Source organism: Diachasma alloeum, unplaced genomic scaffold (assembly GCF_001412515.2).
Source record: "Diachasma alloeum isolate Michigan unplaced genomic scaffold, Dall2.0 Dall_scaffold_00301, whole genome shotgun sequence".
NCBI classification, from domain to species: Eukaryota; Metazoa; Arthropoda; class Insecta; order Hymenoptera; family Braconidae; genus Diachasma; species Diachasma alloeum.
In genome coordinates this window covers 27,215-51,991 of record NW_021680440.1, presented here as the reverse complement: position 1 = coordinate 51,991, position 24,777 = coordinate 27,215, and the positions used below count along the sequence as shown (strand labels likewise).

The window sequence follows — 24,777 nt, the reverse complement described above, 5'->3', positions numbered from 1 at the left end:
CAAAGGGTCCAAACGGTGGTGATTCAAAGAACTTCATGCACCAAGAGCGAAAGACATCGTCCTCCGACAGCCGAGAGGACGACGACAAATCATCGACAGTCGCCCGAATTCGTGTAACGAGTTCGTTGAGCCAGGACAGCGATTCGGGAAGACAATCGAACCGAATGTCCCGGATATTTTTGTTGTCCTCAAACAGAAGTCCTCAGTCGAGCTCCAGTCAGGAGGAGTACGAGCCGGATACAAAGCGCTTGCCCGGTGCAACACTCGGGGTTAATGGGGGCCAGCAGGTAGCAGCTAGATCAATGGAGAGCCTCCAGCGAGGTTGTAGAAATTTTCTGAGTGCTGATGAACGCTATGGGGAGGATTCCAGGTCACTAGAGTCACTCACAACTCAGGCTGGTGGAGCTGTATCGAGCACCACTGGATTAACTCTCGGTACAGCAGCAAAATCACATCATCATTATCGAAGTTTTCTCAGCTGTTCGTCAGCAAGCTCATCCTCGTCGTTTACATCGAAACGACGAATTGGTATGGCCTCGGAATCACGTAGCAGTGAAAATTTGATGAGACGTGAGGAGAGTTTGAATGCTGAAGTACGGAGGGGTTTATATGCCAGCACAGCGCTGGAGAGAAAAGCACCGCGATTACATCTCAGTTTACCTCAGGATGACGATCCTATGTCGTCGGGACCACCTAGTGTATTTTCACTCACCAGTCCTGGGGGAAGCGACAGGAGGATCACTATTTTGAGTCCACATTCACCTCTACCACCTGGGGATGTGCAGCACAATTACTCCATTCAGAGTCTCAGGGCGAGGAGGAATAAGGCACTTGTATTGCCGAGGTTGGTGTTGCCACGAAGTGAATCCGAGGTCTTTTTACAGTGAGTAGCGATTGGAAATTTCCGGTGTGCTGAGGTTTCATCGGCCCTCATTGGTGTTGTTGTTTTTTGTGGGTACGTTTACGTTGAGCTTTCGGTGAGGAAGGTTTTCTTCTTTGGTGCATGGGCTGACTGCACGCAGAAAGGTGGTTTAGTTGAAGTTGATAGACTTTATTTGCATCAATTGTTTATATGGTTCTCGCTCCGCTCGCCAACCCTCATAAGACTTTCGTAGTCATTACTCTGACCCTTGTGACTCTTAATTTCGGAGTCTTAATTTCGAGCACCAAATTATCATCGCCAAAGTCGATTTGGGTTTTGGAATATAGAGATATTGAGACCCTTATTTTGAATCTTATGGCTCTTAGCTTCTGAGCATGAGTACTATTTGGACCCTTACTCTGACCTTCATTATAACCCTCGTGAACCTTTGTGGACCTTGGTGACCCTTGTGATCCTTAATCTGACTCACATAACCCTTAATCTAACCCTCATGATCCTTGCGACTCTTAATTTCGAAGTCTTTAATTTGAGTATCAAATTTTTATCACCATAAGTCAATTTGGATTTTTATGATATAAAGAGAAGATAGAGGATTCACCTGATGCAAATTAACTTTCTTTAATTCAAATAAACCATTTCTCTGGGTGTAAGTTGTTCTCTGCGTCAAATGCTTCGTATTGGGATATGAATGTAAATACTGGTTCGAGAGGGTCAATCCAATCGTCAATATCTCTTGACAGAATGATTCGATTTGGACGAGTCAGAGCGCAATTTGAAGCTTATAAAAATTGGTATTGATAGGTATAAAATAGGTATTTGCCTATTTCTTCTTGTAAAAGGAGGAGAACAAGTGGAGTTTATTAGTCGCTGTAACAATTCATTTCTTTGTGTATCACAATTCGGGCAATACGATAAAATGTGATCTAGATGATAATGCCTTGCTCTAATGCGATTCTCGAGTTACTGACGGATATTCTTTTCATTGAGATTACATCGCAGGTATTTTGACGCTGATATTAAGTCCGGGTCCCTAACGTCTGGCTGAATTGCCTCTCCCGTGTAAATGTATGTTTTTGGAGAATGGTGAAACCTTCACTTGACTGAACAACCGATGCCCACGGGCTGCAGAAACCGAAACACTTGTCTACACATTGAATTCCTGACGCCAGCGTTATTTTCACTCCTCCAGGTTTCCATTGACTATCACCTCCGGCAACTTGGATAATTACAAGTGTGATACATCTAACCATTGACAGTAATTCAGGGGGGTTTCAATTCCCTGCGAAATTGTCGGTTGTTGGGCATTCCATTGTTACTAATTTCCCTCTCTCCATTGTTAATTTTCCATTGTCGTTGGAAACTAGGAAAGTTATTTCAACTACTGTCTGAAATTCGTCATGTTGAGTTCCTGGATTTATCAGTTCACGTGGACAATGACAATTGAGATTATGATAAACGCATTGGTATCGATGGGATTCATCAGCATCCTATCGATATTAGGGAGGGATTCCCATTATTTGCGCATGCTCTCAGTCCATTTATCATCGGTACGGTTAATTCGGCTTTCAACTCAGTGAACCGACAGTCCGCTCGGTTAGATAACTATTGATTACAGGACTCTGACGTATTGGGGGGCATCGAAACACCTTCCTTATCGACGGCAAGCTTTTTTACAGTGGCTCTGATTTGATACCAGTGGCAGCACAGTCCCGTTAGTCTCTGCTTCATCATCTCTCAGTTATCGGGTTTTGTTGGCTCGAGAGTTATAGACAGTGGAGGGTTAATCACGAGGCTCTTCAGGGAGATATCCACTATCGTCAGCAAATACCTGATAGGGGGAATGAAAAATGAAGATGGACAGATAAAGCCCGGTCTGTCGGCAGTTGCATGAGTTTCTTCTTTACCGGCTGGGAAGGGGGGGGGGATATTGCACTCCACTCGGGGTCATTATTCAGTGACCATTCAATTTTCGATTCTCGTGGGTAGAAATTCAGTAGCGAAGTGGTCAAACGGTTCATCATCATCGGTTTAACTTATCTTTTTTTTTTTCATATAGATAACAATTCCATAGCTATCATCACATACACTGCTGGAATTTTTTTGAAATTTCATGGAAGATATGATAGTAATTCTCATTAGAGTGACGTTGGATCCGATTTAGGGGAAAAATGGTCATGAAATTTCACAACTCCATTGAATTTTCAATGGAATATGAATTTAAAAAAAGGACATGAATTTTCAAATTTTCCCAAAATTTTCCTGATTTTTCTCAATTTTCAAAAAATAATTGAACTGAAAATCAAGTACTTTATTGATTTTCAGATCATACGAACAGAAAATCAGAGGAATATTCGATTTTTCAATGAGAAGATTTTTCGAAATCTCACTGGAAATTGAATACGATAACAATTTCCGGGAGTTGGCACGAAAAATTCAGACGAACATTTTTAGCAGTGTATCTTCATCACAATTACCATTACCATTTCCATTAACATGTCTCGTAAGGCAAGACAATTGAAGGATAGAAAAACATTACACCGAAGTTAAAAATACAAGTCATCTAGGCCCCCTATTCTACCGAGTTTGGACTAATAAACAGCTTCGCCAGTCTTTCCCGAAATTGGAGAAATTAAAAATTCCAATCCAACTATTCCTTAAACTTGAAAAAACCCCCAATTTTTCCCGGTGGCTTGGCGCAGTGGGTAAGTTCGTTGCTTCACATGCGAGAGGTTCCGAGTTCAAATCCCGGCCGGGTAGAATGCTGCGATGCGCGTAATGTCCTTAATATTCAGTCGAAAAAGAAAATAGTGACATCAATGGAAAGCTCGTGGCCGATTTATGTGATGTAACTAAGGCTATTTTTTCGTAGGTTATCGCGTTTTCATTTTATTCAATAAATGTGTTTCGGTGGTAGTGGAGGGGGTAGTTGCTTCGTGTATAGATACCCGGTAGCAAGCGGCGAGTTTCAAACATTTTCTTGGCCGATACGCTACCGCGTATCTCGATCTAACAATTTAAAGTCTTGATCATCATCGCAGTATACCCTAACCGGGTCGAAGCGATGTGAAATAACGACAAAAAAAAAAAACTCCCAACGTTGCACTGGAATGCTGCACTCAAAACGATCAAAATTTGTCGGTTTCCCCGTCGCGACCCTCCCCTCCCGTTCGCCCTGCCTACATTGTTTCCGTCTGAAGTTCAACCCGCGATCCGAGCGAAATCGTAAATCTGATTAAAATAAGTCACTCAAGGGTGGGAGTGAGTGACACAGTCGGAACACGATATTTGATACGCACCGTGTGTACTCACTTGCCCGGGGGGGGGCTTTTGACGTTTGAAAGCCTCACCGGCTCGTACTAGTCTTCGGCCGCTAACACCGTAGTAGTCTGTTGTAAATGAACTACTCGTGCAGTATCACGTCGGCACGCGACTAATTCACAACTTTAGTATCGTTAGAAATCGTTATTACCGCCGCGTTGTCATTAGAGTAATTTAAATTTTCAGTGCTTTTTAGCGCGAGGCAGTCACTCCCCGCTGCCCACGTTTTTTTTGACTATTCTCTGCGAGTGCGACGGAAGATCTCGCGTTTCGTGATATATCATCGCCCTGTGATTCTGCGAAGACGAGGAAGTGCTCTGATGGCGTGTCTGTGTGGTGATGGGGATTACTCAAATGTATCATCGAATGTCGTTGATCGATCATGAATGCAGTGAATGATGAACGAGTACGCTGTTCTGGTGCCAACGGAAGTACAGAGCTCTCGGGTATCTCACAGAGACTCAGGTGCTGTGAGGATAACACTTCCGTTGACCTCTTTTAGGAGACACAGTGGTTGTGTATCGACACTCACTAGGGCCAAAACACATCCGAGATTACTCTACGTCGCTGTTCCGTAAGTCTCTTTGAGCTACGATAAGGCGAGAATGGCTCGGGGACATTTAGCGACTTTCTTTTAATTGGCGAGATTTTTTTTTGGGTTTGAAGAGAGAACTTGAGTCGACCAAATCGCGGCGATGGCTCGGGAGATATTGACGAGTGAAGACGCCCAGGCTGTTTTTTTTTTTTTTTTTTTTTTTAAAAAAAAAAACCCCCCCCCCCCCCCCGGAAGTGGATTTCCATGGAAAAAAAATGATTCCATTTTATTCAAAATTGAATGAGCTGTTACCATTTTTGAAAAGATCAAAAGGGGCAGCTTTACCCCACTCTCCCTTGTGTATATTTAAAATAATTTATTTGGTTTTAGTAAAGTTGATTTAATTTAAATGAACTATCTTTCCGCGTATGTTGAGGAAAATTGGGCACGGATTTTTATAGGGAAACGGGAATCCCCGAGGATTCATTCCAGGAAAGTTTGTTTTAAAATGATTGGGTGCTATCAAAGGGAAGCCACAAGGGGTCAATGCAATGTTTCATTTTATATTTGGGAAATCATATGGAGGATGAAAGAAAGGGCGTCACTTTGAGGATATCCAAGTACTTGGGCTATTTTTTTTGCTTCCGAATGGAAGCTTTGTAATCTTTCAAATTTAGGTTTTGAATTTTTTGGGTTATATCGACCCAGTATGATCCAAAATATCTGAAAATACAATCTTTAGAGTTGGTGCGTGTGTGTATGTGTGTACGTGTGTAACAAAGTTTTTCTTCAATTCAGAAGCGAAGTGGTAAACCGGGTTAAATCGATTTCGACTATTGACCAGTTTTTGACGAATATCTCGGAATCTGAGAGAGATAGAAAAATTTTTGTTATGACCTTTTTTGTAGACCCAATTGAGAGTTATAAAAAAGGTCATGAGAAAAATTTTGCTATCTCTCTTAGATTCCGAGATATTCATCAAAAATTGGCCAAAAGTCAAAATCGACTCGACCCGGTTTACTAATGAATGGATAGAATTGAATTTTTTTTTCGATCGCCATTAATCGAAACTTCAAATGAATTCAATAGCGAAGTGGTAAAACGGTACAAGTCAATTTTGTCTGTCGACCAGTTTTCAATGAATATCTCGGAATCCAAGGGGGATAGCAAAATTGTTATTATAACCTTTTTTGTAGAGCCGGTTGATTGCTACAATAAATGTAATTACGACAATTTTGCTATCTTCCTTAGATTCCGAGATATTCATTGAAAACCGGCCAATAGTCAAAATTGACTTGTACCGTTTTACCACTTCGCTACTGACTGAACAATCAATTATTCACATTCAGAATTGTTTCCGAAATCAGTTTCATGCCTAAAAAAGCAGTGTTATCAAACTGTGAAAGATACTGGATATCCCCAACGTTTGCTGATGTAGGAAAGTGTGTTGAGGAAAATGACGAGTGGATTTTTGTAGAAAAACCAGAATCTCCGACGATTAATTCGAGGAATGTCCGTTTCACAACCAGTGCTAAACAGAAGCCACAGCAAGTCACTCCAATATTTTACTCTCCACTTGAGCAATCATACGGAGAGAGAGAGAGAGAGAGAGAGGAAAAAAGGGCGTCTCGGTGATTTAATAGGGCTTGACGCCACCGGGAGCTGACGTTCGTGTCTCGATCATCATGTCAGAAATGGTTACACAATAATAATACGTAAAGATATTGTGTTCCACCGAAGCGTGGAACAGGCATCAGTAATTTATTGAAGGGGAACCTCGTTCCCCTCTAGACAGACTAGTTTTTTTCCACGCTCTTTATTTTCTTGTCCTTAATTACGATAATGGGAGGTGGACTCTGTCGTTGTAGCTCCGGGATTTCTCTTCTGTTAGACCGAGTTTGTGTTTGACTAGGCTCTTGGCGTTATTAGAGTACCTACACATTTCCGCGGTGTACATGAGCTGAGGCACGTTCAGTTTTACGAGGCTCAAGCACGCTGATCCAAAATCTGGGTAAATATTTGTTTCTTCTGCATCGTAAATCATTGGTTGGAGGAAATTCCGGTGTTTTAGGATTCCGTATTTTTTCTTCCGTGGAGATTCCTGGAAGTAACGGTCTGAGGACTATTGAATGTGGTCAATAGTTCATTTTATTTGTTGAAATATTACGAGCAAATCAGCAGTGAAGCGGTAAAACGATTTAAAGTAGCTCTACCCTTACGGTAAATTCAAGTTATTATTTTAATTCGTCAAATTTCTTCAGAAAGTTGAAACAACTTCAATCATTTCTTCATAAACGACGAATGTTTAAAAATATAATTCTGTGCAAAATGTAATTTTACGAACGCTGAATATTCATGATTTTGTCAAATTTTTCTCACGCATTTTAATTAACGAAATTAACACGCGATTTAAATTTGAAAAAAAATTGTTGACATTTGCGAAAAGAAACGTAATTTATTATTTACTGCATTTAATTCTTATTGAAATGTTTGTTGTCATTTTTTGCATTATTTATTCATGTCTACGTCCCAATTATTGTCATTGATGAAGCAATTTTGTTTTGGGGAATAAATTGACTGTTGAATCGAGCGGTCTCGATGGAGAAGCAGGAGTAAAGTTGACATTGTGAATTTGTTGATCAGTAGAACTGAATGGCAATTAACGAGAAAGAGAGTAGTCGTGATCGAGTACAGGCGAGGGGCTATTTAATCGCTTGAATGACAAGAGAGACTCTTCTCGGATGCTACTACAAAATGACTAAGGCTTGCGTAACCGCAATCATTGCCGCGTATGTGCGGAGCTATATGAGTCTGTTGATTGTTAGCCGGAAGGAGCAATGCTGCGAAGCGCAGTTGTGCAGATAAATCCCTCCATTCGGTCGGAATTTTAGGAAAAGGGTGCACTCTGAGGATTATTTTCCATTCTCTGCTGCACTGATAGAGAACATTATTTCTATTGAGACGTTTCTTTCATGGAACAAGCATTACATTAAACTAATGAACTAATTGTAAATAAATGAGGTCTTACGGTGAATATTAATTATTTCTTCTTGAGATACATTTACTTGAATCAAATAAAACAGTCTTTGGAGTTAAGTCACATGTATTCACCACAAAAATAGAAAAGTTCTATTTTTTTAAACCTAATGTAATCTCCAGTCGAGAAATTTTCTACTTTCATGAATTGATAAAAAATTCGTACCTAGGAGATGAGTGCATTGAGGAATGAATTGAATGTTGTTTTCTCGAATGAAGCCGATGTTTAAATTGAGCTTTCCGCACTGGTAGAACGGATTAGTTATTGTTAACGAATGGATTTTGGTTGAAGGTTAGGGTCTATTCGGTCCCACCAAATGTTCATTCGTTAATTGTTAACGAATCTCATTTGGAATAAATGAATCATTCTATCAGTGCGTACATCACATTAAACGAAATTTGTGATATCCAAGTTTGTGTTGAATTGCCGTAATCTGTGATTCTGTTATTGTAAACTATTGCGATTTTTTTTAGTCAAAAAATATAAACTTCTTTCAACTCAACGACAGCTTACTACAATCTCAAAGCTTTTTCCGCGCAACAATATTCATCCTGATTCGACATACGAAATGCTCACTTCAATTATTATAATTTACTTGGAACAACGTATGGTCGTGTTGATTGAGATAACAACGTATTTAGTCATGAGAATAATTTTGATTCAAGTAAATCAACGAATTTCTGGAGATAGCAAACTTTTGGCTGGAAAAAGATCAAATACTCTCATTATTCCGACAAATAAACGGAACTTCAATTCTAGAGAAGTTGGATTTCTCCCAATCAAATGTATCTCGCGAGGATATAACTGGTATTCGCTGTGAAATCATGTTTATTTGAAAATTAACAACCGAATGGTATAGATGAATAAAAAATATTTCATGTCCATCTACTCTACCATATCGTCGTTGTTATTCTCTTTGAAAATTATTCTCCTGTGTGTGAGTATTGAATTGACGAAATGACAAAAACAATCTTGTCAAATTATTTATTCATATATTAAAAAACTAGCAAAATAGAAATGCAAATGCTGAAAAATAGAGATGCTTAAAAAATTATTAATCAATCATTTCTGATTCTATACTGATTTGAAAAATCTCTTTTTTAGTTTCGATGTTGAGAATGGAGGAGCCCTGGAAGGCGGCACCAGCGGTGGCGGTGGCGCGTCACCGAGTGCCGGTCTTGTATTACAAACATTGCCACAAAGGAGAGAAAGCTTTCTCTACAGAAGCGACAGTGACTTTGAAATGTCACCCAAGTCCATGTCAAGGAACAGCTCAATTGCCAGTGAAAGGTAACAGACCCGTTTATATCAAGCATGTCGATACAATTGAACTTGTGTCATTAATGTATTCACCACCTACTGACAGTCGTAACATTCGGACGACACCGGATGTTTTTTCTTCCGACGTAGGCCTAATCACTATCGATTCATTGAGCCTCAAGACCCACAAGCGCATTATAGGGTGCGACAATGTCGAGAAAAATTGAAATTAGACTACACGGAGAGAAATTTTCTAGAAAAAGTCTAGAACGAGCACTGGAAAAAATTACAATGCAAGGCTGTGAAAAATTCTAGTGCTGTTACGGTAAAATTTCTGGGCATTTCTGTGAAATTTTCACAGAAATTTGGGGAACACTGGAATTTCTTCCTGGCCGTCACTTTGCGCCTCTTCTCTTGTGCTAGCAGTATAATTTTTCTAAAAAATTTCTCTCCGTGTAATAATTTCACTGAAGTATACACCGAAAAAACATTACATTATATTCTGTGATTTTTTTTGCTAAAAAAGCATTCTGACGGTTTCAACGTCAGTTAATTTAACTGACGCTGACAGACGTGATGGACAGCGCTGTCAGAAAAATAGTGAAATTTCATGAAGAGTCAATTAGTAATTATCAAGAGAGCCACAGTATATTTGATTGGGGAGGGAAAAATGATGAAAATTCAAATTTGGCTGCAATGTTGGAAAAAAATGGAATGTGTGACAGTGAATTGAATTTAGGGGGATGAAAATCGTGGAATGCCAGATTACCCTGATAATTCAGTGCCATTCCAATCGAAATGGGAATTTTCAATCAATTGGAAATTTAAGAATGTATTCCCCTGAATTTCCTTGGTTTCTGTTGATTTTAATGGAATAAAATCGGGAAAAAAATCATGAAATTTCAGATTTCACGGAAAAATCAATGAAATTCCGAATTTGAAAACATGAATATTCAGAAATTTTTTAACCTTCACTTTTTGACCCTTATATTCTGACACTTAGTGCCTGGCCCTCATGTTCCACTTGAGAAGACTTGCTACAACCCGGTCTAATACAAAAGAATACTCTTCGAATACCCATCCCCCGATTGGGTATAAAATATACTTGAATCAATTCAGATATTTTTTTTTCGTGAAATCATCTACTAATTTTCATGAATTTTTCAATTCTAATTGTAATTAATGTCAAAATTCCTTGAAATTTCAGCAAAAAATATTTTTAACAATGAATCCTGAACAATCACTATATTATCAATTACGTCCAAAATCGCGATCTGAAAACGTCAGAATGAAAATTCACTATTCAGCCCCACGATATAATTTTTCACGTCACATTTTTTTCGTGTATACCATATAAATCCCCTAGAAACAAAAAATGTTCTCAGATATATTGGAGATCTCTAATCGAGGACGTCTGTAGCACTTCGCTGCGAGTTCCCAACAACATTTACTCGCCACGTCGCTTGATTACTTTATTTTTGTACATAATTGTTTTCTGCTTCGTTTTATTTTAGGGAATGACGAGGAAAATACGCGGAAATTCTCACAATTGATTTATTTTTATTTTATTTATTCAATTTAATCTCCCATGTTATCGGGTCATCACGAAATGTCAGGAGATACCACTAATTCTCCGAAATTTTATCGTTTCGGAGAATATTTCGAGGATAATGAGGTGTAATTAACTTCGTAATCAGTCAATAACATTGTTTCAAATTTATCGAGTACAATTTTTACAGCATCTGCCATCGGATCAATTCATCTGGATTTTTTTTATCTCTTTATTCCGCGATAAAAAAATCTCTCAATCAAAAACGATTAGATGTCCGTGATTATGTCAATGTGGCTTCTGTGGCGAAGATGTGTATCGAGACATGAAGCTATTCCAATCACCTACGCAGAGAGAATATAAAATTCAAAATTACTATGCAAACATAGAAGTCAAGGTCTCTACCAGGAAAAACTGGAATTGTAATTTTTAACGGACAAAACAGCATCAAATGCACAGACGAAAAAATAATTTTCAAAAGTGTTGGAAAGACTTTAGTTTTTTACCGATTTTTACTATTGAACGACGAGAAATTACTCGAATCGTATGAATTTTTACCATGTTAAATTGTCATTTTTTCTTACGATTTGAAACTTTAGTTTATACTCTCGCCCCTCCTACATTTTACTCGAGGAAATAGCAGAAATTACTATGTTGTCTTGTAAAAACTCCAGCGGACGACGGGAGCGTCGATTATTTTCAATTCTTGGAATCTCCCTCCGTCGACCACCTAATGGCGCGGGTGGGGGATTCTATAATTCTAGAAAATTCAATTCCTCTCCCCCCTCCTCTCTTTCAACATGAATATACGCGGAGCAAAATTACTAATTATAATTTTCAAGGATGATAAAGGAGATTAAAAATGGTTTTTCACTTCGGCTATTCAAAAAATCTCCCTCTCATTTCTAAAATTCATGTTTATTCTCCTAAATTTTACTCGTGTCAACTGAAAATTGACCATTTATGCTACCATTTTCAACTATACCGTCAACAGTAATTTTTCCAACAGACCCCATTACATTTTTATTTTATCAGCCCTATTTTTCATCCAGCACGTCGTACTTTTCATTTGTTCTCAAAATAACGACGTTAAATAGTAAATTTTCGAGTGTCGCGGCAGTGCCCCTGCATTTTACTTTTCATATTAACAATTACTATGTTCCCACAGTGAAAAATAATTTTATATTCTTTCCGTGTACGAATTCTCCGAAACATTACAGTCCACAAATCGTTATCGCTTAGAAAAAAATCAACTCTCTCATAACTCTCATGCTTCTTCACACTCTCTCTCTCTCTCGTACCAAATTCTTTAAAGTGTCTGGTCCTTCGGTTACAGGTTCAAAGAGACTGAGCCGCCAATCGAGCGCGCGTATGTAATCGATATTTTATTACCTTAGATTTTTCTTTTACTCTCCACAAATAATAGATGAAAAATGAGTTTTTTTTCTGTCCTGTCAGAATAATTATTGAAATACGCTTTGACCTCACGTAGCGCAGCTTTACTCGATATTTTATTTTTCCTCTCACTCCGGGGAAACCACAGCGTTAGCCATATTGTGTTTCAAATGAAAATATTAGCGCTTTATCACGAATATTTGCTTCAGAAGGCGGAATGATTTTTTAATTTTGGCTCTGCACTTGGTGGCTTCACCCTCACTCCAGTATTATTCTGCATTACTTCTGTTTATTTACCCCCAAGAGAGTTTCTTACATCCGAGAAAGCTATTTTCTCACTTCGATTTAATTCCTATTTGTTTTCCCGCTCGTCTACTGCATGACGACCTGAATCGTACTAGGAATGAAAACAATTCTGAGCGCACCAATTTTTAAATATCCGGTCGCTCTATTGTTTCACGTAGACATCACAATTCTCGATATATCACAGCGCCAGTATTCGCTGCACTCACTGATGCATGAAAGCTCCCACTAATTGGAGTATTTCTCGTGTTTTCCCCTGAATTGTCGTTTTTTCAAACCTTTATATGGCTTAAGGGGAAACTCCGATGATATTTGAAAGTTGCCGGGGGTTGTAACACCCCACAATACAGATGACTTTGGGACTTATTTTTTGTACTAAACATATGAGAAAAATCAACACCCAAAAAAATCGTTCTTAATCAAACCGAAAAATTGGTTTGAATCAAGTTGGACTGAATCATACCGTGATTCGACTTATTTCATGTCGGATCGTCGGCATGAATCAAGTCTGACTCGGACAGATGCAAACCGGCACATCGGTCAGATTCAAGTCAATTTTGCGGCTTGATTCAAGTCGATTTTTCAGCTTAATACAAGTTGATTTCGGCTTGACCCGTTTCTCCTTGAAATAATTCACTTTTCTGCTTCTACCAGGTCTGAAATTCGGATTAATGGAGTCTAAGTCATTCGACTTGAATCAAGCCGAAAAGTCGGCTCGAATCAAGTCGAATAATCGACGTGAATCAAACCGAAAAATCGATATGAATCAAACCGAAAAATTGACTTGAATCAAGCTGAATAATCGACTTGGTTAACGCCGATTTCGGCTTGACATATTTCTTCTTGAAATAATCGACCTTTGTGCTTCATCAGGTCCGAAATTCGGATTGATGAAGCCTGAGTCACTCAACGAAGGAAATAAATCGAAAATCGATTTGAATCAAGTCGACGTCGACTTGAATCAGTATGTTTTTTTTGGGTCAAGTTTCAATTTCTTCCAGTGACGGCATGTGCCTGCATAGACATAAAACCTGTAAAATAGTCCCCTTACCAAGATTTTTGATGAAATGACTTAAATATTGAAAACTCTATTTTTTTTCATTTTTTAAGTATAAAAAGTGAGTAATAAAATCATCAGCATAGTAGGGACAATCTTCTGCATCTTCCAAATTTCACTGCCGTCTCCCTTAACACTCCTTATTTGCTGATAGAAAGTTGGGGATTTCAGACTTATTATGAAGGTTTTGCTATTTAATCAGTCCCATCGGAATTTCCATCTTCGTATCAATTTTTTACTATTATTTTTTTTACTAAGAAGAATCTTCATTCAGTTGGAATTTCACATGATTTTTTTCTTATTGAATGCAAAAATTGAATGAAAAGTATTGGAAATACTCAATATTTGCATAATTTTTTTTATCAAATAACTATATCGAAGTTCAATAAAAAATCATACGATTTTTATTTTGAAAATTAGAATTATGAAGTCCAACTAAGATTTCTCTTGAACAAACGATGCGATTTGAACGAGTTAGGTCTCATTGTCAAGCTTGAAAAAATATCTTCAAAATAAAAAAAAAAAATTTCTTTTGAAATTTTAAAAAAAAGTTTTGGATGAAAAAAAACAGGAAAAAAACGTCTAACGTTTTTGATCCAATTCTCGTGTCTAATAATGAAAAAATCATGGGGACCCCAATTGCGTGTTGCATCATCTTTTTTCATCGTAAACTCGACGAAATATCGGTTCGATCGTAAAGATGATAAACCCACAATCATCTCTAATCACTTTGTATCGATAAAACTATGATAAAAACATTTGCGTAGTTGTTTCGTATTTTAAAGTCCAACGGATTTATTTTACGAATCTCAGAGATGGAAATTCATGAGTTTATGTCACTGAATCGAGTTTGAATATGACATTGGAGGTACAATTGAAATAAAAAATCATTTCATTTTCAGGATATTTTCCGATCAGTACAGGTAAGTCGCTTAATCCATGTTAAATCACTTGACTACGATGCACTGTCGTTAAACCCCACGGTAAAATATACAGAATGAGGAGCTGTTAAATTTTGATACACGCGGAATAGGGGGAGGTGAAAATAAACTCGATCAAGTAGCCAAAAGTAAATCTACAATTCTCACATCTGCCGGCTCACAAGGCGGTTCTGGATGCGGGCCAATTTTCTTGGAGAAAAAAAAATATGGAGAATAAGTCAATATTACCGGGGGGGATTGGAAATAACGTGTTGGTTGATGAGATAACATCTGCACTTGGAGATCTGACCTGGCGATAGAGCTGACCCTGGCACTAGCGCAACAAAAGCTCGGGTGAAATGGCGGATAGGAGTGAAAAAGTTTATTGAAAAAAACCAATTTACGGAAAATGCAGTGCAGATGGAGAGGAAAAATGCTCGATAACTGGGGGAGGAAGTGAGGATGTGCCTCGTATAGAAGTTTTCAGTTGGGGACAAAAATTTTAAAGGGTGGGTTGAAGGGGTGGAATTCTATAGGGTGTGAAATTTCTCACATTTTTTACGTTCGCTGCTCTTGAGGTCATGCGTCTTTATTTTTTTCCTAATTAAATTAACGATTGAAGTGGATTAAAAAGAGGTACGTCTCAAGAGTTTATATTCCAATTAAGAAGATGAAGATTATATGATATTCCAAGTGAAATAACAATTTTTTAGTGAATAATGATTTTTTGTAAAATTATATTGAAGCGGTCAAGTCCTAATTTTTTGACAGATTTTTGGAACTTGGGGGAAGAATTCTTAATTAAATTAACGATTGAGGTGGATTAAAAAGGGATATATCTCAAGAGTTTTTACATTTTAATGCAGATCGTTAAAAAGCTGTATAAACCTTAAGGTTTCGTGCTAATAAAAAAAAAGATCGATAGAATGCGAAGATTATGATATTCCAAGTAACATAACAATTTGTTAGTTAATAGAGATTATCATTTTTTGTAAAATGATATTGAAGCGATCATCTAAATTTTTTAGAGAAGTTTAACTCAACAATTCTAAGTGGTAGCAAAAGTTTCAGATTTTCAATCCAACATTTAGGCGTATTATTTATTTATTCTAAGCTTCCGATAATGCGGATATCGCAAGCGTGTGTCAATAACACGCGTTGATTCTTCAAGATCGAAGAGACAAAATTTACCATAGTCTCGGGGATTGAGCTTGAATATTTTATTGCCGAATAGACGCCCGCAAGAATACACGTTAGAGAGCCTGATCTGCGCAATCGCACAAGCTAGAGTCACCGGACATCCCATAAGCCCATATAAGGGGTTTAGAACATTAGAACCAAAAATGGGCAATACCTCGAAAATTTTCAATGCAGAGACTCACATCTTGCTTCAACTAGATAAAAGATATCGCGACGAGTATTTTGGCGAATCAAATTGAAAGCGAGTCAGTAGTTTTTGAGATATTAAGCAGAATAATTTCAAACACATCATGAAGCCTAAAATTCTCATGCGCTCGCCTGATTCCACCGAAAAAAAATACCACTAACATTAAACATTCCCCGACAAACCCTCATATTTTAATTCGAAAGAGATGAAATGAATCGCCTGCATTTCCAGAACCATCATTTCTTCATTTCCAAACACAAAGAAATCAAAATATCGCAAAAGATCAGCATGTATTTTCGTAAAAATACCCAGAATCAATTCGTAATTCCTCTCATCAAAACAAAAAAAACAAAAAAACCTCCAACCGGCATCAGCACAAGTTATAAATACCCGGAGCGTAAAAAACAAAGCTCGAAGCCTTGAGATACCTCTGCCCAGAAATCTCCAATTAATTCAGTAATTGCATACCAATAAGGCAAAAAGAATAACACAAGACAGACCGATCAATCAATCTGAGTGTGTTCCACCCACGTTGCAGCAAGGAAAGGCCAGGGCAACCTGAAACCGACGCTCACCGAAACTCCCCGAGCGCCGACGGATACACCCGATTTTCGGCTTGTATTCATTCCACGACGCGCACATTTCCCGCGCAAATCACGACTGCCCGTACACATGTACAAACCTGAGTGCCTCTGGTTATTCCCCACTACCTCGGTGAAATACGTCGACCAACACAGTTGTACTTATAATCGACGAATCCCCACGCGAAAACCAGAGAAGAGAGACCCCGGCCAGTTCGACATCGTGGTGAACAGATAGTGACGATGAAGCAGTATCATTATCATTTGAATTTCATCGGATGTCAAGCACTCCTTATCCGTTACATTTGTCAAATGATAATCAATAAATTTAACGCGATCTATTCGGCATCAATAACGTCGTATTATCAATCGCTGCCCATGTCCAACTGAATCGCCTGCAAATCAGTCCTTGAGGAAAAACTTTAAATATTGACAAAATGAATGTCCGAAAAAAAAACTGCGCAGTTTTAAATGCCTCCTCATTTCAATGACGGGGGGATTTTTAGTGACACGAAAGATTCAAGTGAGTGAAACAGTTATCCAGGAAGTACTTTCGGGGTATCACGATGCTGATACGAAGATTGGCAGGGGTACTAGGTCACATCGCGGTGGCTCGTTAAAAGCAACCACGGTTGTCTCCTAACTAGCGTAACGATTTCTATCCTCAAAACTACTTCTAAATATACATCTCTCAAACTGTTGGTAACGTGACAAAAGGGAGGTTGAGGATGAGAGGGGCTTGGTGGAGAGTGCAAGGGTAATTAAACAGAAATAGTTGTGAGGCGACATCTCAAAATTGACAGGAATTCAAGGAAAAAATCCCTCGGAAGATCTATTAAATCGGATTAATCAGTAAAAAAGACGAATAAATGAACTGGGGAATTAATTAGATGACCTGACGTTAAATCATTAAGTAAAAATAATATTTCTCAATTCAATATTGACAGAAATTTAATGAAAAAATCCCTTTAAAAAACAATTAAATCGGATTGAAGAGTCAAAAATACAAATGATTCAATTATTGATGAATATCATTGTCACGAACCGGGGAATTAACGTGGGCGATGAGTTATGACTGAATTGTTAAGTGAAGTGACATTAAATCATTGAGTAAAAATGATCGATTCGAATGTAAATATCTATGGGGCATGAGTTATTGGTAACGTGACGAAAGAACGGTTGAGGATGAGAGGGGCTTGGTGGCCAGTGCAAGGGTAATTAAACAGAAATAGTTGTGAGACAACATCTCAAAATTGACAGGAATTCAAGAAAAAAATCCCTCGGAAGATCTATTAAATAGGATTAATCAGTAAAAAAGACGAATAAATGAACTTGGGAATTAATTATATGACCTGATGTTAAATCATTGAGTAAATAATATTTCTTAATTCAACAGAAAGAATTCTGAGACGACATTTGACAGGAATTTAATTTAAAAAATCCCCTTAAAAGATCAATTAAATCGGATTAATCAGTAAAAAGATACGAATAAAAAACAAATTGAATCAATTCTCGATGAGTATCATAATTATGAAGCGAGGAATTAACGCAGGCGATGAGTTGACTGAATTATTCCATTTCACCGTATACCTTTCGGTCTTTACGGTTTCCCATTCCTTCGTCCCTTTTTTTACCGCATATTTGTTCTTCTCAAGGCTCCTTCTAGCTCCGAATAACGTTTCCTTCCTGAGGTGTTCCCCGCGCGGCCACCCATCCATCTAGTGACCACCCTCAGCGCTTCTTAGCCTCCCAAAGCCAAGCCTGCCCACCACCCGAATGCGTTAGCCCCGTACGGCTATGACTGAATTATTACACGACGTTAAATCATTGAATAAATAATATTTCTGGGGTACAAACTGTTGGTAACGCGACAAAAAGGAGGCTGAGCAAGAGAGAATTTGGTGGAGAGATGTTGGTACGAGGGCAATTAAACAGAAATAATTCTGAGACAGCTCAAAATCACCAGGAAATGAATAAAAAATCCCCTCAAAACACCAATTAAAAAACCGCGAATTAATTTGCAAAAAAAAGACGAATAAAATACAAATTGATTCAATTCAATAGTGAAGCGGTTCAAGTTGATTTCGCCTATTGGTCAGTCCTCGATGAATATCTCGGAACCTAAGAGAGATAGCGAAATATTTCTAATGACCTTTTTTGTAGCCCTCAACAACCTCTACGAAAAAGGTTATAACAAAAATACTGCTATCTGCCTTAGATTCCGAGATATTCATTCCAAATTGAATCGTTTTAGCGCTTCGCTACTGTATTATTGTTGAATATCTCCATCTGTTTGAATATCATCGTCATGAACCGGGGAATTAACGCAGACGACGAATTATGACTGCATTATTTAATGAAGTGACGTTAAATCATTGAGGAAAAATCATCGATTTCAGTGTAAATACCTTTGGGACATGTGACAAGCGCTATTTATGTGTAAACGTGTTAAGGGAATAAGGCAGTACGATGTCAGACAGCAGTGGTGGCTTGGACGAATTAGCTGTGGTTAGGACGGGACTCAAGAGGTGCGGTGGTGGCATGAGCTCACCATCTCTCGCGGCTACCGACGATGCGGCCGAGGCTAGTGTCGTTGGTATCGCTGAGGGCGCTACGGGCTTACCTCGGACGCATTCCATGTCGGCATTGAGGTCTAAACCGACCAGGCGGGCGGTTTTCTGGGAGCCACAGTGCTTTGAATCGCCAACCAAACGGGATTAGTAAGTTTAATTACGAAAAGACTGGGCTTTCGTTTGATGTTCGGGGGGAGGGCGGGGTAATTGGCAATTAATCGGACGCTAATTGGCAGTTGATCGAGTTTATTTGGGGGAGTGGACAAATACGGGAATATCCAGGGACGTTGATTGAATTTACTGAATTGAATAAACTGGGTTTGGAGGGAATACATTGTTTTTATGGATGTAAATCATGTTTTTTGGTGATTCAGGTAGAAAGTCTTTTAGATGAAAATTAAATTGTTGGGTAGGTGGTGGAGAAATTATTTTGTGGGGTGTAATAGTACTTTATTTTGACGAAACTATGAAATTTTCAATGAAAAATTTATTTGTCTGGCGTGAAATTATTGATGCGACGATGAGAAGAACGAGTTTATTAACATGTAATATTTTTTTATTTGGATAAATAAAGCATTTATTCCAGGTAATTGTAATATTTTCAACGAAAATAATGTTGAAATGAATAGAAAAATTTCAAAGGGAGAATTTTACTTCATTCAACTTTGTAATTAAAATAATAATAGGTCATGAATGAAATGAAAATTTGAAGAGTCGTGGGCTCGACAGTGTATCGTAGTCACCCTCCGCATGCATGCGGGTAGAAGTTCAAAAAAACTGCAGTTAGCTCTCATTTAATTAGTCTCAAAAAAATAAAATTCAATAGAGGTAGAATTGCTCATAGTTGCGTTCATTACGCTCTTTACAATGATTGACGAACCCCTCGAATGAAATTACCCGGGAGTTTCGATCGTGATTAATGATTTATTCATTTTTTATTTTCAGCCATGGCGAGGACCTCATTGTTACGCCCTTCGCACAAATCCTCGCGTCACTGCGATCAGTCAGAAATAATTTCCTTTCCCTTACAAATGTACCTACGTCCAAGTGAGTGATCAATTTTTACCTCGATGTGGGGAATCGCGTGTTATGAGGGTGACCGGGGGGGTTAATGAGTTATCATTAATGATCTTTTTTTCTCCGTGAAGATCCCGGAGGAGCAGCGGAGCTCAAGGCGGAAATACACCACAGCCCCGGGCGATTACCCCCGGAGGTGAGAGAAAATCAAATATTAATGTTAAGTTGTCATTTTCAGTCGTCAATATCTCCTGACCCCATGAAGCGATTTACATGAGTCACGGCTCGTTTTGAAGTTTGAAGAAATACCTCGAGAATGAAAAAAAAAAATGGGGGAAATTCACTCTGCTGATCTCGAGTGATTGATGATTGAAGACGCTTTTAAGGGAACTCTTTTGGTTTTTTTAAAATTTAAAGAATAAAATTTAAAAGAATAAATTTAAAAAATAAATTTTCACGGGCTAATCAATCTAAAATTGGCAGTTTCAAAAAATTTTCAAAATTCCCTTTAAAAAAATTGCACCATTTCATATTGTGTGGAAAATTCAAGAAAACATTTGCCTGAATTTTCCTCATTATCATAAAAATCATCATTTAACCCCTCATTTAAACCCCCCCTTCATAAGGAAACATTTCAAGAGTCTCTTTTCTTAATTTAAAGATGAATCCTACATGAAACTCGCTGTAGAAACAATGGAGGAACTCGACTGGTGCTTGGACCAGTTAGAAACGATTCAGACCCACCGCTCAGTCTCAGATATGGCATCACTCAAGGTAACTCATCCCTCAGCTAGTCCACCCGAGAGAAAATTCGAAATAAAGGATGGAAAGAAAAAACTACTCATGAAGCTTCTGAATGACGTTTGACTCCTCAGTTTGATGCCCTTGAGTCGACGTGCATTCAGTGCTGAATGTAGGTCACCTGGCCAAGGGTCCATTCGAGCTTTCCCATCGTCGTGATGACGTAGCTCTCCCCCTCCCCCTCCCCTCGGCCCCTCCAAGAATTTTAAGCAACAAAAAGCCGAAACTAGAGAGGGGAAATCGATATTCATGTGTATCTTTCGTCCATAATATACTCAGTTCACTAGTGTTGCACGTGCAACAACTGTCTCGGATTAAATGATATTAATGTGGTGGTATAAATGCACAGGGGCTTGACAATTATCCACCAGACGACTGTCCATTTAATTGTCGTAGGGACGTGCATCTGAAATTATTTGTCTATTTGGCCATTGAAATGGGGGGAAGAGTTATCGAATTGAATTTTGATTTTAAAAGCCGGAAATTGAGGATCAAGGAGTGGATAGTGAATTTGAAAAATTTTAAATTACAGTTCAAGAGGATGCTCAATAAAGAACTGTCCCACTTCTCCGAGTCTTCCAAGTCTGGCAATCAAATATCTGAGTACATCTGCAGCACTTTCCTTGGTGAGTTGATAAATTTTTGAGAAATGTTAATGTGCAATTTATTATTTTTTTTCAATTTTTATCCGAAGCCAAGGGAAAAACATCTTATTCTTCACTTCGTCACGTTTTTTATAAATAAAAAATTTCTGTTTTCACTTTTTCCACATACTTTTGAGAGTTCTGAATAGCCCGTCGCTTAAACAGTTGGAATCAACGTTCACCCGGCTAAAAAATTCGATTTTGGCGAAAGTCGACTTTCCCCCGGGCAAAACGGAAAATTTGACCCTTTGAAAATCTGAAAAAAAAAACTTTTTCCGTTTTCACTTTTTCTACATCCTTTTGAGAGTTCTGAATAGCCCGTCGCTTAAACAGTTGGAATCAACGTTCACCCGGCTAAAAAATTCGATTTTGGCGAAAGTCGACTTTCCCCCGGGCAAAACGGAAAATTTGACCCTTTGAAAATCTGAAAAAAAAAAAATTTTCTGTTTTCACTTTTTCCACATACTTTTCAGAGTTCTGAATAGCCCGTCGCTTAAATAGTTGCAACCAACGTTCACCCGGCTAAAAAAATCGATTTTGGCGAACGTCGACTTTCCCCCGGGAAAAATCCAAGATCTGACACTTTGGCCCTAAAAATTTAATGGGGTCTTATTATTATTATTATTATTATTATTATTATTATTATTATTATTATTATTATTATTATTATCATCAAATAAGCAACAAGAAGTCACTCTGCGAATTACTTAAATTATTGTGCGATTTAATATTTTATGAATTTTTGTTCGAAATTTTACAAAATCATTCAATTCCTCGTCATGTACATTTTTTTTACAAAAAAAAAAAAATACCAGTTAAATTAGCGGTTTTGAATGCTACCAAATTTTCAATTAATTTTGTTTCCCTTGCACTCTTTTCTTTTTTTTCATCAATATTCAATCGTTCTGCGCCGAAAAAATTCACTTGACTCTGAATATTATTATTTATTTCAATAGATAAGCAACAAGAACTCGATCTGCCATCATTGAGAATTGAAGATGCTGTTGCTGCAACAAGTGCTGAAACAAGAACATCAAAGAAGAAAGAACGCACACAGCGTGGTCCCGCAGCAATGTCGCACATTAGCGGTGTAAAACGTCCTCTGACGCACACTAATAGTTTCACTGGTGAACGGGTACCAAATTATGGAGTTGAAACACCCCACGAGGAGCAACTGGGCAAGGTAAATCGATGGCAATTGCAATTTATAAATTTCTTTCAACTTGTACGTTGAAATAAAATACATGTAATTTCATCAGGAAATGAGAAACTCTGACTTATGAACTTGATATCGGAGTGATGTTTCAATCAAGAGCTGGAGGTTCTCTTTTCCTCTTTAGGAGATTGAGAATTTTCTTTCCAATCGCGGAGGAGCTCAACTTTTTTCAGTTCAATTTAATTTTTCTTCTTTGAGGAAAAAGAGGAAATAAACTGATGAAATACGCATTTTATAGATATCCTCTTTGCCTGGATTTTTTGTTATGACATTTTATTTTTATGAAGGCGTACAAAGGGCTTTTGAGACTGGGAAATTGGAAAAAAAACCCACGCATCGTTGTATTTTATAATTAAAATACCATGTTTCGTGATGAGAAAAAGCTGCAGCAGGAAAATAATGCGTGAACATTTTCTTTTCTACGTACACTTTATGGGTAATTCCGATGCAGCACGTGTATTGAACACTTGAACATTAAAATTTCCAAAAAGCGCACCAAAAATGTCAGTGGAAAATTTAGAACAGTGAGCCCCAATTGGTTCCCCCCAAAGCCGTGATTGATGATGAACGTCATTGGTTCTGTGATCCTCAGGTACTCTCGGATATCGACAAATGGGGAATAGACATATTCAGAATAGCCGAGCTCAGCAACAACCGACCATTGACCTGCGTGGCCTACACAGCATTTCAGAGTAGAGATCTACTGAAATCACTGGCAATACCACCAAAAACATTTGTCACATTTATGATGACACTTGAGGATCACTATGTCAAGGACAATCCCTTTCACAATAGCCTTCATGCAGCTGACGTCACACAATCGACGCACACGCTGCTCAATACACCGGCGCTAGAGGTAAATTACCCAGCTAATGTCTTCAATATTGATTTTTATTGTGATTTCAGCGGGCTGGCTTTGTATTTTATTCATGGGAAATTTTATTTGTTGCAGTCGGTTTTTACACCCCTTGAAATTACTGCGGCTCTGTTTGCTGCTACGATACATGACGTTGATCATCCGGGCCTCACCAATCAGTTCCTCATTAATTCAAGTGAGTCAGAAGTTGAAATTTGTAAATGATATAAATTCGGTAGCGAAGTGGTAAAACGGTACAAGTCAATTTTGACTATTGGCCAGTTTTCAATTAATATCTGGGAATCTGAGGGAGATTGCAAAACTTTTGTTATAATCTTTTTTGTGGAGCCGATTGAGAGAAACACACGTTGTCAAACAAGTCTTGACAGCAACGAAATATTTGGCTGAACAGACGGATAATTCACACCAGACGGTGCCTTTTCAGGATGAAAATATCTCATACCGAGGAAAATTTATCAACAAATATTTCATCCCTAAGTTACAAGATTGCTATCATATCATTATTATTGTTTCATTTAAGGGTTCATTTGTTGTCTGTGATTATTAGACAGCCGAACCGAAAATCTACTATCCCTTGTTTCGCATAAAACAAAGATTTTTCGGGAGCAAAATACGTTTCGAATAGCGAATTATCTTGCCTTCAGTACCTTTCATTGGAAAAATTGATGATTTCAGGCTCGGAACTGGCTCTCATGTACAACGACGAATCTGTCCTCGAGAATCACCACTTGGCAGTGGCATTCAAGCTACTGCAGAACGAGGGTTGTGACATATTTGCAAATATGACAAAAAAACAGCGTCAAACACTGCGAAAAATGGTCATAGACATGGTGTTATCGACTGACATGTCCAAACACATGTCTCTACTCGCCGATCTCAAGACCATGGTCGAGACAAAGAAAGTGGCAGGATCTGGTGTTCTACTTCTAGACAATTACACCGACAGAATTCAAGTGCTCGAGAATCTGGTGCACTGCGCCGATCTCTCGAACCCGACGAAACCACTCGACTTGTACAGGAAATGGGTTGCACTTCTCATGGAGGAGTTCTTCCTACAAGGGGATCGAGAGAGGGAGCAGAACATGGACATCAGCCCCATGTGCGACAGACACAGTGCAACAATCGAAAAATCCCAAGTTGGTTTCATCGATTACATAGTTCATCCTCTTTGGGAGACCTGGGCGGATCTAGTCCATCCTGACGCACAGGAGATTCTTGACACTCTTGAGGAGAACAGGGACTGGTATCAGTCCATGATACCACCGTCACCACCGCCTGATGACAGGAGTGGGGATCAGTCGTCGGATAGAATTCATTTTCAAGTAAAATTCAGCTTTTTTTGCGGTATTTCTGTCATACAAAAAACGCGTCATACACTGAGAGAAAAACAAACACGCTGTCAAACAAATATTGTTTGCGCCAAC

At 38.3% G+C, this 24,777-nt stretch overlaps 1 protein-coding gene across 9 annotated transcripts in view; it reads left to right on the top strand.

Annotated features, from left to right (window-relative positions):
- The window catches only part of LOC107039549 (cAMP-specific 3',5'-cyclic phosphodiesterase), a 56,066-nt gene that overhangs the window by 29,075 nt on the left and 2,214 nt on the right, over nucleotides 1-24,777 (top strand). For 3 of the 9 annotated variants that reach the window (XM_015259212.1, XM_015259213.1, XM_015259214.1), the window contains 11 exons: nucleotides 8,878-9,063; nucleotides 11,919-11,951; nucleotides 14,240-14,260; nucleotides 19,744-19,845; nucleotides 19,947-20,011; nucleotides 20,477-20,589; nucleotides 21,149-21,242; nucleotides 22,217-22,443; nucleotides 23,069-23,332; nucleotides 23,429-23,528; nucleotides 24,029-24,675. In XM_015259212.1, coding sequence (XP_015114698.1) covers nucleotides 8,878-9,063; nucleotides 11,919-11,951; nucleotides 14,240-14,260; nucleotides 19,744-19,845; nucleotides 19,947-20,011; nucleotides 20,477-20,589; nucleotides 21,149-21,242; nucleotides 22,217-22,443; nucleotides 23,069-23,332; nucleotides 23,429-23,528; nucleotides 24,029-24,675 — 1,852 coding nt within the window. Of the gene's footprint in view, nucleotides 1-3; nucleotides 884-4,275; nucleotides 4,776-6,725; nucleotides 6,748-8,877; nucleotides 9,064-11,918; nucleotides 11,952-14,239; nucleotides 14,261-19,743; nucleotides 19,846-19,946; nucleotides 20,012-20,476; nucleotides 20,590-21,148; nucleotides 21,243-22,216; nucleotides 22,444-23,068; nucleotides 23,333-23,428; nucleotides 23,529-24,028; nucleotides 24,676-24,777 lie in introns of those variants that run through there. The other 6 variants (XM_015259207.2, XM_015259211.1, XM_015259225.1 and 3 more) reach the window with 6 other exon arrangements.